Here is a 14,546-nt window from a genome sequence, read left to right on the forward strand (position 1 = left end):
CATTTGAAATAGGTGCTGACACAAACAGAGATGACACTTTTATTCAAAGACAATAATTACTATGACATCACTATGATTTTTATAATCCTTTGGAAATTAAAAAAGCAGGGTGTGGTTCTTAATGGGGTGTGCAATCACCACAGATAGCAATCTACTCTCTGCAATGTTTTCCCATGCTGGCCTCAAGGTTGATATGATGCATTACCAAAATCCACAAAAACAAAAACTGAGAGAAATAATTGCAAATCAACCATGGAGGATTACTCGGTCAAGTACCTATACAGTAAGGGAATATCTATAAAAGTAAAACTGTAGCATGAGTTAATATCATATTTTTAAAATGTGTAGGGTAATAAAATACTGCATAATATTGCTTTTTGTTAAAGCAAGCTGCGTAAAAAAATTCAAGAAATGTGTATAGTAATTTAGGAATGGTCTCATATGTTTTGCACTCTGTGCAGTCCTAGATCTGCAGGAATAGTAAATTAGAAAAAATAAATTACTAACAATAAATACAGAAAAGTATGAATTACACTCTAAACTTTCAAACAACTTCACTGTGATGGAAGCTTCATCTTTATTATAAAGTAATATTGGTCTAAACCATTAGTTATTAAACAGAGTGAAAGATTTTGAAACATCCGCTATAGAAATATCATCATTCTAAATAACTGTAGTATACCCGTAGAAGTATCCTGATGAAGGCACAAAAATCTTCCTTCAAGGCCTCAAAATTGCACATAGTGCAAGAAATCAGATTATGAATCTATTATTGTCTGAGAACCGTGAAATCACAGTATGTTACCCTACATGAATAATTTCTTGTACAAAGTCAACTATAGATCACATAATAAATACTGCCTATCAGAATCAGTACAAATCATTAGTACCAGTACTTAAGATAGGAGTGATAACTTACACAACAACAAAGCATCAATCTACAAAAGTGGAACTCCAGGCATTTAGACATAATTTAAATGAAGAATCATAGGAGCACATTTACAATCCAGGTAGCACATTTGGAAAATTTACAACATCCATGGACATAGTTAAAACATAAACAATATTTTGATACAGATTATTCACTTGAACTTAGAAAGTTAAAATAACCTACAGAAACATCTGCATCACTTCTGATATAAGAAAATCATGGGCTCAAAAACATTTCCTCTGCAGATTTTCTAAAACAGGTGTTGTGTTATAACAACTCAGTTTGATAGATAATTTGGAAAGTACAAAACCAATACTCAGGAGAGCTATAAAAAGTACCAAAATGTAGGGAAATGACAGAGTCATAAAATGCACCTTATAAAATGAAAGCAACAAATAAAATGTAACTGCACAACAGCTGGGTTTTACATCATCCATCCACGGCCAAAGATCATATAGTGATGCAAATGTGTGTTATGAATCTTGTACAACAGACGATTTGGTGCTGTTTGCTTTATTTAGCACTAAGCTTCATAAATTGTCTAGTTTCAGTTTTTTTCTTTTCTGTTTAAAATTGATTTGGTATTTGTGTAGATTTTCTGTACATCCGACAATAGTAATCATTTGATCTTGGTAAAACTATGATACTGGAGACTTGTGTTTGGCAGGTCTCCAGTCCCAGTGCTTTATCTACAACTAGTTACTGATTTGTGTTGTCCAGATGATAGTGGCTGTTGGTTTTCAAGTCAGATGTTGATGCTTCTTTTAATATTTCCTATGCACACTTGCCCACATGTGCAGGGGATTTTGTATTCTGTTGCAAGCAAAGAGCATAGATCCATTATGGTCTTCAACAATTCATGCAACTTTTTTGTCAGTTTAAACACTGTGTCAATACCATGTGTTCTTATCACTAAGGTGATGCAATCTATGATTGTGTTTATGAATGGGCAACATGGATAAATAATCTGTTATGATGAACACTAGCATAGTTCTAGTTCACCTTGTATTGATATAGTAAAATATATTTTTGTTTTTACATGATACTTTATAAATTTTGAAAACTATGAAACTCAATATTGTCAATATTAACCTAATAGATTAGCAGCCCCAGTTTTTCTATTTACAGTAATTCATTTTATTTTGTTCAAAATCTTGATACAGAGCATATGTGGATTAAATAATTTTTTTTTGTTAAAAAAAAGTTCAAATGTGTGTGAAATCTTACGGGACTTAACTGCTAAGGTCATCAGTAGGAATTGTATCTCCAGCACGTGTGACCTAATTTGCAGTTTTAACCATATTTCATGTTATAACTAATTAAGAAGGTTAGGAATGAATCCAATGATTCATCAATATTTGTGCATCCCCTCTAAACTGTTACCATTTAATGCACAGGTGCCTTGATGGGAGAAATGTTGTAATGGAGAGTAAGGTGTGTTGCCCCATCTATGTGGGAAGAGTCAGGAAATATGAAGTTTTTGCATCGAAAGACATGTTACAATGCAGTTTGTCATGTTTTCTTTCATAGTTTTGGAATTGTGCAAACTTTAATGAGGGATTAATGATTGTAAAGGTGATATTTTAAAGTAGCTAACAGAAACTTGTCCAGTTATATGCGAAGTCTGTCATCCCTTGTAACATGAACAATAACCAAATCTGTTATAATGTTATTTATTATGATTTTTAAATTTTTTAGCAGATTTTGAAACACTTATGGATGTAAGTAGCCAGGTGAGTTCCAAGCCTCTTACTGTAGATGTCATCCTGTCAGTATCAATACTCTGACAAGATATCAGTGACTTAATATTGAAGAGAATAATAGTAGATGCAGGACCATTAAAAGAGTGGAAGAAACCTCTTGGAGAAGGTTGTAATATACGAAAATAAGTGATAAAGTGTACAAACAATATCTGGTCAAGAAAATAAATATGATCTGAATATTGTATTCTTTATTTTAATTTTTGACTTGATATTTTAATTTTTGTCTTGACAACCCCTTTAACTAATTTAATTGCACATAACTACTATTTACTTCATGAATAAGTATAAAACCAAAAAGAAACCACCTACACATGCAGTAGTAAATGGAGACAAAGAAAAGGAGAACAATAATATTATCCTGAATAACAAGAAAGAATTTCAGGGAAGGGAAGATCATTGATTGGAAAAATAATTTGACACTAACTGCTCTGGCAACCCTCAGATCTTATTGGGAAAACAGAAGGGCAGACCACATCAGTCAAGGAGCACTACTGTGTGAACACAAGTTGGAATATAGTGTGCCACAGGGATTGGAAATGGACCCACTCCTGTTTATAGTTTTTGGAAACGACTCAAGTTCTCATGAACAGTTCTTGCAATTTGCAGGTAACAACACCGTACTGAAAGGGCATCAGTGCCAGCAGGGCTCAAGAAGAAGCAGATGCGTTGTTTGATGTGACAAAAAAATGATCTGTTACAAACAAAATGAAAGCCAATGAAGAAAAAACACAAAAATTGATATGCAGCCTCAGTGATAAAGGGTGCCTAAACTGTGCAGGGGTTGTAAACTTCTGGGGCTCATGATAGCCAGCAATCTCACTTGGCAAGAACACATTGCACATGTGTGTGACAAACTGTCAGGTGTCACATATCTCCTAAGAAAACTGAAACATGTAATAACTGATCAGTATCTCCTAATAGCATATTACCCATTGTTTCACAGCCATAATGGCTCTGGCCTGTTACTATATGGTCAAAATAATCAGAATCACAATCTTATTATCTCAAGATGTACATACATAAATCATTGATTTAAAGTACGAGAGACTGATCAAGATAGATAATGTGCCCGATATATATATATATATATATATATATATATATATATATATATATATATATATATATATATATATATATATATATATATATATATATATGCAATGTGTGGCACAAAGAACAAAAACAACCTTAATGTACAAAAATCACTACGCATTTGTTTATTACTCTACAGAGTTATCTCCATCATCATTATAAATTTCATGAGCGAAAAAAAATATTTTTGCACTAGGATGGCACATAATCTCATCTTCAGTAAACATAGTTCAATACTGTGAAAGTTTTTCATTTTTAATGTATTATAAATTTTCGTAGCAATTTAATGAGTAGTCTGGGAGTAGAATTTTAGTCTATGAGATGGAAACATGAAACTGCTTTGTTTCTTGAGTCATACATTTGTTGAAAATGGTTTTCTGTAAATAATTCTGGAGTGGTACAGATAAAGACAAACAGCTCATAAATGTAAATACATGGAGGAGATAAAATTTTTAGATCCCTGAATAAAGGTCACTCTACAGACTGCATGAAAGTATTATTACTAAAAATAAAAGCAATAATGATCATAACATTAAGCAGGAGACAGGAACACTGTAGGCCATTATTCACAACAATGGGAACAATAACTGTTTATAGTCATTAGGTATTGTTGTGTCTCCTTGATGTCAAGGAAAATCTAAATTCCTTCAGCAAGAGGCATGAGTTACATGGCTACAACACCTGCAAAAAAGAGAGCATAAATGTACCAATCTGTCAATTGTCCAGAAAATTGCCCTGAAAGTGATCATATCACTACTCATCGAAGTGCAGATCCTGCCACTGGAGAGGTTCAAAAACAAAATTTCTACAGATGTAAAAATACATACACTATACTCCATTCACGTTTTTTGACTGTGAAGATGACTGAATTTACAGAATTTTCTCCAAAACTAGTAAATCTGTCAGAGGACTAAACTATCAACAGTAGATTAAACGGATCTATCTTAAAAAGATTAATCTGTTCAAATTTTTTGTAATACTGTGAGTTATTTGTTTAGTAATATATCAGTTTCGAAACTTTTGATGCAGCCTAGCCGGCCACAGCTAGTGAATGACACAGACTAGTAATAAATGGTAAATAAATAATACACAAATATGCAAAATATGTTGTTTGTATGTTTTTGTAACCTCACCGGTTCTCCAATGTCCCCAGGTTCTCCCTTCTGCCCTTCTGGACCAACAGGACCTTCAGGCCCTGGAATGCCTGTTAATCCCATTGGACCTTCAGATCCTCTCATAGCCATCTGAAAAGATGAAAAGACACACATCATTTGGTTTGTAGAATGGTTATTCTTGAGGTGTAGGGTATATGTTTTGAAGGTCCATTTTCTTTTTAGCAGTTGATTAAATGTAATATAATACACCAGACATTTAATGAAACTGAACTATTCTCTTCTCTTTGTTCTTTAAAAACAACTACAGTGTATTTTTGGAGTTAAATACTTTCTCATCTTAAGTACAGATTTCTGTTCATTGTACCTATGTAAAAATTTTTGTGCTTTGCTCGACATTGTGTATCCTCTGTTTATACTCCCTAATTTATTTATTTGTTTTTCCATCTAAAGGAAATATGTATGGTTATGTCTAATATGTTCAGAACAGCAATTCTGGGAAAAAATGTTATAATCAAAATTGAATAAAGATAAGTTTGTGTACTTAAGCTACTAAATACTTTACTGAAAACATATATGCAACAGATTTTGATCTGGCAACTGTGACTTTAAGCTGTGGGTTTAACTCAAACTGTTCAGCACATATAATTCAAGCAAATATTTTAAAAAAAGATCTGAACAAACTTTTTAGCCAACAGTTGCTATTCATACAGGAAAGGCCTAACGTAATGGTTAATAATACAAACTCAGTGTTTTGTTGGTACTTTATAGTTATCACCTTAACTTTTTTTAATTTCAGAAGAAAGGAAGACCGAAAAGATTGCACAAAATTGACTGTGAAACACACAGGTTGGTTTCTGACATAGTTGCTTAGTAAATATAGGCAATAACATAGAAAATGGCATGATTATATTCAAACAAAACAAATGAAATATGAATAATGTGGTGTAAACTGTTTGTCTGCAGCTGGCTGTTGCAAATGTAGCATTGGGTTACTGTCTACTTTCATGTCTTCTTTCTCTTGGGGTTCAAAATAGTTATTATACATTTCACACTTTTGTGTGGTTTTGACTTCCCTTCACTTTTATCATATTTCATAATGAATCAATGATTTATCATTACCGTCAGCAGATACCTGGTCATATTAGAACATTAAAATCAGTTTGTGTCAATATCTAGAGCACAGTTATCAGTTACAACACTCACTCGAATGTTTAATGTGGATATACTGCAATGCTTGAAGCTGAAAATTAAATTATGCATGTGTAACTCAGGTATCAACTGAAAGTTGCTTAGTCACTGAAATCAGCTGTGATTTTCTTTTCATCCATATCTATGTCTACATCTACATGATTACTCTGCAATTCACATTTAAGTGCTTGGCAGAGGGTTCATCGATCCACAATCATACTATCTATCTACCATTCCACTCCCGAACAGTGCGCGGGAAAAACGAACACCTAAACCTTTCTGTTCGAGCTCTGATTTCTCTTATTTTATTTTGATGATCATTCCTACCTATGTAGGTTGGGGTCAATAAAATATCTTCGCATTCGGAAGAGAAAGTTGGTAAATGAAATATTGTAAATAGATCTCGCCACGACGAAAAATGTCTTTGCTTTAATGACTTCCATCCCAACTCGCGTATCATATCTGCCACACTCTCTCCCCTGTTATGTGATAATACAAAATGAGCTGCCCTTTTTTGCACCCTTTCGATGTCCTCCGTCAATCCCACCTGGTAAGGATCCCACACCGTGCAGCAGTATTCTAACACAGGACGAAGGAGTGTAGTGTAAGCTGTCTCTTTAGTGGACTTGTTGCATCTTCTAAGTGTCCTGCCAATGAAACGAAGCCTTTGGCTTGCCTTCCCCACAATATTATCTATGTGGTCTTTCCAACTGAAGTTGTTCATAATTTTAACATCCAGGTACTTAGTTGAATTGACAGCCTTGAGAATTGTACTATTTATCGAGTAATCGAATTCCAACGGATTTCTTTTGGAACTCATGTGGATCACCTCACACTTTTCGTTATTTAGCGTCAACTGCCACCTGCCACATCATACAGCAATCTTTTCTAAATCACTTTGCGACTAATACTGGTCTTCGGATGACCTTACTAGACGGTAAATTACAGCATCATCTGCGAACAACCTAAGAGAACTGCTCAGATTGTCACCCGGGTCATTTATATAAATCAGAAACAGCAGAGGTCCCAGGATGCTTCCCTGGGGAACACCTGATATCACTTCAGTAATACTCGATGATTTGCCGTCTATTACTACGAACTGCAAACTTCCTGAGAGGAAATCACGAATCCAGTCGCACAACTGAGATGATACCCTATAGGCCCGCAGCTTGATTAGAAGTCGCTTGTGAGGAATGGTGTCAGAAGCTTTCCGGAAATCCAGAAATATGGAATTAACTTGAGATCCCCTGTCGATAGCGGCTATTACTTCAAGAGAATAAAGAGCTAGGCGCATTGCACAAGAACGATGTTTTCTGAAACCATGCTGATTACGTATCAGTAGATCGTTTCCTTTGAGGTGATTCATAATGTTTGAATACAGTATATGCTCCAAAACCCTACTGCAAACCGACGTCAATGATATAGGTCTGTAGTTCGATGGATTACTCCTACTACCCTTCTTAAACACTTGTGCGACCTGCGCAATTTTCCAATCTGTAGGTACAGATCTATCGGTGAGCAAGAGGTTGTATATGATTGCTAAGTAGGGAGCTCTCACCACAACCTGTCCTCCTGCCTCTCACCTCTCCCCTCCTCTACCTACCCAACCCACCACAAACCCATCTCATCCACCGTAACCCCAACCCCAGTTCATCTTCTGAAATGCAGTCATGACACTGTGCATCCAGCTGCCACTATGTAGGGACACAGAGGTGTATGTGCATGCATGTATGCATGCATGTGTGTGTATTTATGCTCTAGCTCAAGAAAGGACCGACTCTGAAAGATAGCAAGTTTACTTTCTCTTTTGTGTGTGCCTGTTGATGACTTAAAGCTTATGTTATTCAGTGAGTGGTCTTCTTTACTCCTAAATTATTTACATTTTGAGTGTCTGTTACATACATTGCATTTCTTTCATATCTGAAGTATCTTCAGCAACCTATAATGCATGATTGGGTATGTATCATGGATTACATGGCTTTGATGAAACTTCTAACGGTATGTGTGAGCTACGTATGACACATACTGGTACTACTTAAGGAGGAGCTTGTTTAGCTACAGAGATGATAATGATATAAAAAGAAAATCAAGTTCTTTGTAACTATTTTACTTGACTTACATTGTTAGTGACTGATATTAAGTTTATACAGAATGTCAAATTAAACACATTTAAGCCATCTAGTTTCTAAGCCTATTTTATTTGACAACCAGTTTCAGAATTTTACTATGCCATCTTCAGGGCCCTGACTGATGTGTAGGTAGATTCTACATTGGTTGTGATCAAAATAGGGACCAGCAATAATGGTATTAGTAGAGTTTTGCAGTAGCGATCACTTCAACCATCATTGGCCACCGGCAAAACTGGGGCCAGCAATACTGATATTAGTAGAGTTTTTCTATAGCCATCAGCAGATGATGGTTGAAGTGATTGCTATAGCAAAACTCTACTAATATCAGTATTGCTGGCCCCTGTTTTGATCACAACCGAGATAGAATCTTCCTACACATTGGTCAGGGGCCTGAGGATGGTGTAGTAAAATGTTGAAACTGGTTGCCAAATAAAATAAGGTTGGAAACTAGACAGCTGAAAGGTGTTTAGTTCGACATCCTGAATCAAACAGCCAAGTCACGAACCATCTCTAAAAAGATGGACATATAGAAACTTAAGTTTATACAGTGTGTTTAAAGACAAAAAGTTGTCAACATACACAATGCATATGTAGTAATAGAAATACAGAATTGTTAATTGTTACTGAAAATTAATAATGTTTTTAAATTTTCATCATATTAGGCTGTAATGATCTCACGTCAGTCTGTCTGTCAATGATATGTAATTTCACAGAGGAAAGTCACAAAGAAGTCTCACATTTTATTGTAAGTAAGGAATACAATTACTTCAGAAAATCAATTAAAATCAGAGTACATTTTGTTAAATGAGGTAAGAACTGTGGTAGTCAGTCCCTACAGTGAAATGGATATAATTATTTGTAATGTTTATTGTTGTTCAGAGAGCTCACAATGTTACTTTGTTTTATAGTCTCACAACAGTAAGGTTCCTGATAGCAAAATTGTAAATACTTACCATATGTTGTGATAACATTTGTCGAAACTGCTCTGCTTGGTGATCTGGACCCTTTTCATTACCTTGAATGTTCATCTACAAGAAAATGAAATACTAATTTGAAAAAATTACTTCCTGTAATATATCTTGAAAAATGTTTGGAGGGAATTGAAGAAAATATAATCAGTCCATAACAAGAATACTAGCAGCTTTTTACTAATTAGGGAAAAACTCCCAACTTTATTAATATAAGAGACTGACAATAACTACTTTTGATGATGCTACTTGCAATTGACTCACCACAGCTATTCAACAAGTTAACAGTTGATCATATAGACAGAGTCTACAATTAATGCTCTAGTTATATTTGATTAGTCAGAGGTAACACAGACTTAATTTTTCTGGTTAGCTTTTTGGTGACATGTGCTTAAAAACTTCAGAAATATAAAGTATTTGAGTCGATAAACAAACCACAGTTCTTCCAGATATAAACCTAATGTCTTAGTCTTGTTTCATTTTACTTAGCACTACAACATGTATGTTACCACAGCTGTAAAACTTTACAACATTATCAGTGATCCACAATTCTTGGATATCTTATAAATTGTTTGCAGAATTACTGGAAATTTATAATGAATATTATCTGCAAAATGGCATTTATAAGAAAGTAAATGGTACTAAAGTATTTTAGAGTAACCAAAACATGGAGTCACAGCAAAACATTAGTAAAATGAATGTATTAATTAAGTGATAATGTTAATACACTGCACGTTTCCTTCTTTTTTTTTAGGATGTCGTAAATCTTGCCTTATACAGTACCTGTGTATATCTGCATCTATATACATACTTTGCAATCTATGGAACTGTGCATGACAGAGGGTACGTTGTACCACTACCTGTCATTTCCCTTCCTATTCAACTCGCAAACACAGTGAGGGGAAAATGACTGTCTATATGCCTCCATATGACCCCTAATTTATTTTGCCTTATGTTCATGGTCCTCACCTGAAATGAACGATGGCAGTAGTAGGATCATTCTGCATTCAACTTCAAATACCAGTTCTCTAAATTTTCTCAATAGCTTTCCTCGAAAAGAACATCGTGTTTCCTCCACGGGTTCCCATTTGAGATCCCAAAGCATTTCTGTAATACTTGCTTGTTGTCTGAACATACTGGTAACAAATCTAGCAGCTTGCCTCTGAATTGCTTTGAACAAGTGTTCTATAAATGGTATCTTTTACATATGAACCACTCCTTCCTAAAACTCTTTCAATAAACTGAAATCAATCATTTGCATTCCCCACTACAATCATCGAGCAAGTCAATGCATCACTTAGCACACAATCCTTACATGCTCATTCCATTTCATGTTACCTTGAGGCATAATGCCTTGATATTTAATTACTCTGACTGAGTCAAATAGCACACAATTAATGCTGTGTTCAAAAATTCCTGGGTTGTTTTTTCTACTCATCTACATTAACTTACAATTTTCTACATTTAGAGCTAGCTGCCATTCATCAAATCAACTAGAAATTCTGTCTAAGCCATCTTGTATCCTCCTACAGACACTAAATGATGACATCAGCAAACAGCTACCCAATTGCTACTCACCCTATCTGTTAGATCATTTATGTTTGTAGAGAATAACCATGATCCTCTCACACTTCCCTGAAGTGAACATTTACCATTGAGGACAATGTACTGGGTTCTATTGCTTACGACATCTTCAAGCCACTCACATATCTGGTAACCTATTCCACATGCTCGTTCCTTCGTTAGGTAACCTATTCCATATGCTCATACCTTCATTAACAGCCTTCAGTGGGGCATTGTATCACACACTTTCTGGAAAGTTTTTTTTGGTGGAGTTTGGGTTATGTCACAGTGTTGAAAGTTCTCTGCAACTTTACAAATCCTATGGAGGTATCATGCTTTTTATTTATTCCTGCCACTAATCAGCATTTCTGAATATTTTACAATTGTTGCTATGGTGTCTGTTTCTTTTCTGAAACCAAAGTGATATTTGTGCAGTGCCTGTTCATTTTTCCTTTCAATTCTTTTGCATATTATACTAATAAGAAATTTAGAAGTGTAAGATCCAAATGTTTTCACATTTACCTGGTAATGAATTCGTTGGTAATATAATGATACTGATCCTCTGGAAATCAGATAATGATTATTCTGTTTCATAGTTTTTGACATCAGATGACAGGTGTCTGTACCTCCTACTAATTTTAGTAATTCTGAAGGTATGTGACTGACTTCTGCCAGCTGTTGGAAAACTTATTATTCAGTCTTCTTTCAAAGTTTCACCTCATTACTGAATAACTTACTTCAGCTATGTCAACCTTTTCTTGCACTGCTATCATCATTTCCATTATGAAGTCCTTTGACAGTGACATATGTGAAGGAGTTGTTACAGTGCTTCATCTTCTTGAGAAATATATTTTTCTATTTGCTTACTCTTGCACAACAGTTCCTCATCACCTGCTCTTCTTATGAGGTGTTATCCAGTGTCACAGTGATTAGAAAATTTTATTGACTTCTCTGTTTTTGAAAACACTTTTTTACAGATTCAGCTACACTATTTTGCAACAAATATTTTACATTTACTATAATGTCTATCTCTTTGACATTTAAAGCACAAAATGACGGATGTCTCAAGCATCCAAAAGATAAAAGGAGCCAGTTTCTGAATAAAGCACATCATAGTGTACTTTTAAAATCTAAGCAAAAGTACAAGTGATTCTAAGAATTCCAATATTTAGTAGTATTTCTTAAGAAAATTCAGATATCTATCTTCTATTCATTTTTTGTGTTATTTCCAAGATTTCCACTTTGATTCCTCATCATCAGTTCCTTTGTCTTGTTTCTATAATTCCCTCTTCTGTTTAAATTGCTTCTTCTGTTGATGTGTTTAATATATATTGATTTGAGACCTGTGAAATAGGATACAATGCAATTTTACAGTCTCTGATAACAGTGCTTACCTTCCTTGTTTTGTGACTTATTCCCACCTTTTGAGTTATCATTTTCTTAGTGGCTTGTTTCATTTTGTTTATTGGCTTCTGGGACCACCTCTTTCTTCATTTTCTACCACTGTTCAATTTACTGGAGGTATTCAGTGTTTTTGGAAGCAAACTATAGTTGACCCCTTATTAGTGTTGCATATTTTTCAGACTAACTTCCTCTGCTTTCAGACATCCCAAATCCCTTTTTTCTATGACTAAAGACATAGTGCAACAGTTTACTAGAAAACAGATACATGAATCACAGTAATTTATAGTATGGTTTCAGTGTACATTTTATTAACATCTCACTGGATTATTTTGCAGATTTTTTTTTAACTATGGTTATTACTAAGTGTGTAGCTGGTCACCATATTAAAAATCTGCATAGTATATTCCGTTGTAAGAAGTCTTAAAAAAATTTTTATGCCAAAATTATCCTTTATCCTAGCAGATAAATATGGCAAGACCCATGAAATTCAAAGTTATTTAAGAACATAACTCACAGGAATGAGGAATACATGTCCTGGAGGGCCTGGAATGCCATTTGTTCCTCCTAGTCCATCTCTTCCAGGCTGGCCCTTGGGGCCCGGTGGTCCTGGGGGCCCAGGTGGTCCCATGTATCCCCTCGGCCCTGGTGGGCCACGCACAGGAATGACGGTACCGTAGCCACTGTAGCTTGTTTGTGCGTCGTAGTCTATTCCTGACCAGTTTTCTTCTCCGGATCCTTCAGACTGAGACAGACAATTAAACATGTGCAAGCTCTATATAATAAAGGTCTACAGCATGATAACAAGTGGTATGTTGAACAAATAAAAACTAGGTTAAGAAGTTTGAATCATTCACAAATGCTGTCAGGTTATTGAACACAAAATGTCAAACTTCATAGTGATACATCAAGTAATAACTTGATTTAAAGGAATTTATATTGCAAACAAAAGTAGATTTTAATGCTAAAATTTACAACCAATGAGACACTTTTCAGTAACATACTTCCATTTCACTGTTCCAGCTTAAACTTAAAAAATTGAATCTGCCTCTGTGATGAAGTCTTTTCATGTGAAAAATATGATCTGAATACATTAGCTGTACTCTGTCAGCTTGAGATCTGGTGTGTGTCATGTTAGTTTCAAGCTTCATAGTTATCCCACTGTTTCCCTCATTATATGACACCTGATATTTTTGTGCGGCTCTAAAATGCCATTTTCATTTATTGGTTTCATCCAGTAGGTGTAACGTGATTTCAGCTTTTATTGATTGATGAAATTTCAAGAACAACTAGTGCAAAGTATTAGTAACAAATAAAGGCTTCTTTACATTTCCAGGAAGAGATGTAGAGTTTAGCATCTAGCAATTGGTGTTGGTGATCATTGAAAGTAAGTTCTTTTTTATGTGAGTTTTGGCATAAAAAGAAAACTTTGTTTTCAATGTTATAAACAAAAATTATGTGCTGCCTGTTAGTGTACAGTCCACTGAGTACAAATGAAACCTTATTGACATGTCTGTGAAAGTGCCAGGAAACAGCAAAATGTTCAACAGTGCCACTGGTGCCATGAGTCTGCTAGTATTCATAGTCTGTCACTGAGGAAGCTTGCTACAGCTACATCTACACTCTACAAATCAACATACGGAATTTAGGAGGAAATACTTTCGGCGCCACTATCATTGCTCACCTTTCCTTTCCATTCACAATGATTAAGGAAATTGCAAACATTCACTTATTTAAAAAGGCACATGTTATGCAATACATTTTATACATTGAAGGATTACTTAGCTAAAACAGAGTAGGGGTTTGATAAAAAATGTTATACAAATAAATAATAATAATAATAATGATTATAATATATCCAATATTCCACATAACACCTTCACTTTATGTTTTTTCCCTTCTTTTTTCCTTTCTAGAAATGTTTAGCCCCAAGCTATGCATAGCACCTCTTCCTCTTTCTGAGCTCAACATCTCACTCATTATGGAGGGATGCTGACTCAGTTTTTCAGGATAGTAAATGGGAAGTTGTGGTATAGAAAATAGCCCAGAGATCACCAGTGTGTGTGTGTGTGTGTGTGTGTGTGTGTGTGTGTGGCTCAAATGGCTCTGAGCACTATGGGACTCAACTGCTGAGGTCATTAGTCCCCTAGAACTTAGAACTAGTTAAACCTAACTAACCTAAGGACATCACACACATCCATGCCCGAGGCAGGATTCGAACCTGCGACCGTAGCGGTCTCGCGGCTCCAGACTGCAGCGCCAGAACCGCGCGGCCACTTCGGCCGGCCGTGTGTGTGTGTGTGTGCGTGTGAGATGTTATGAAACAATGTGTGTATAGTGTGTGCAGTGACTGATAGGGAGATATGAGTGAACAGTGTGGCATTACATTATTT

At 35.2% G+C, this 14,546-nt stretch overlaps 1 protein-coding gene across 1 annotated transcript in view; it reads right to left on the reverse strand.

Annotated features, from left to right (window-relative positions):
• The window catches only part of LOC126248800 (collagen alpha-1(XI) chain-like), a 571,383-nt gene that overhangs the window by 197,077 nt on the left and 359,760 nt on the right, over positions 1 to 14,546 (reverse strand). Inside the window, exons 6-8 of the mRNA XM_049950192.1 lie at positions 12,671 to 12,898; positions 9,175 to 9,249; positions 4,923 to 5,033 (exon numbers count right to left, since the gene is read on the reverse strand). Of these exons, the coding sequence (XP_049806149.1) occupies positions 4,923 to 5,033; positions 9,175 to 9,249; positions 12,671 to 12,898 (414 nt within the window). The remainder of the gene's footprint in view (positions 1 to 4,922; positions 5,034 to 9,174; positions 9,250 to 12,670; positions 12,899 to 14,546) is intronic.

This window comes from Schistocerca nitens, chromosome 3 (assembly GCF_023898315.1).
Source record: "Schistocerca nitens isolate TAMUIC-IGC-003100 chromosome 3, iqSchNite1.1, whole genome shotgun sequence".
NCBI lineage: Eukaryota > Metazoa > Arthropoda > Insecta > Orthoptera > Acrididae > Schistocerca > Schistocerca nitens.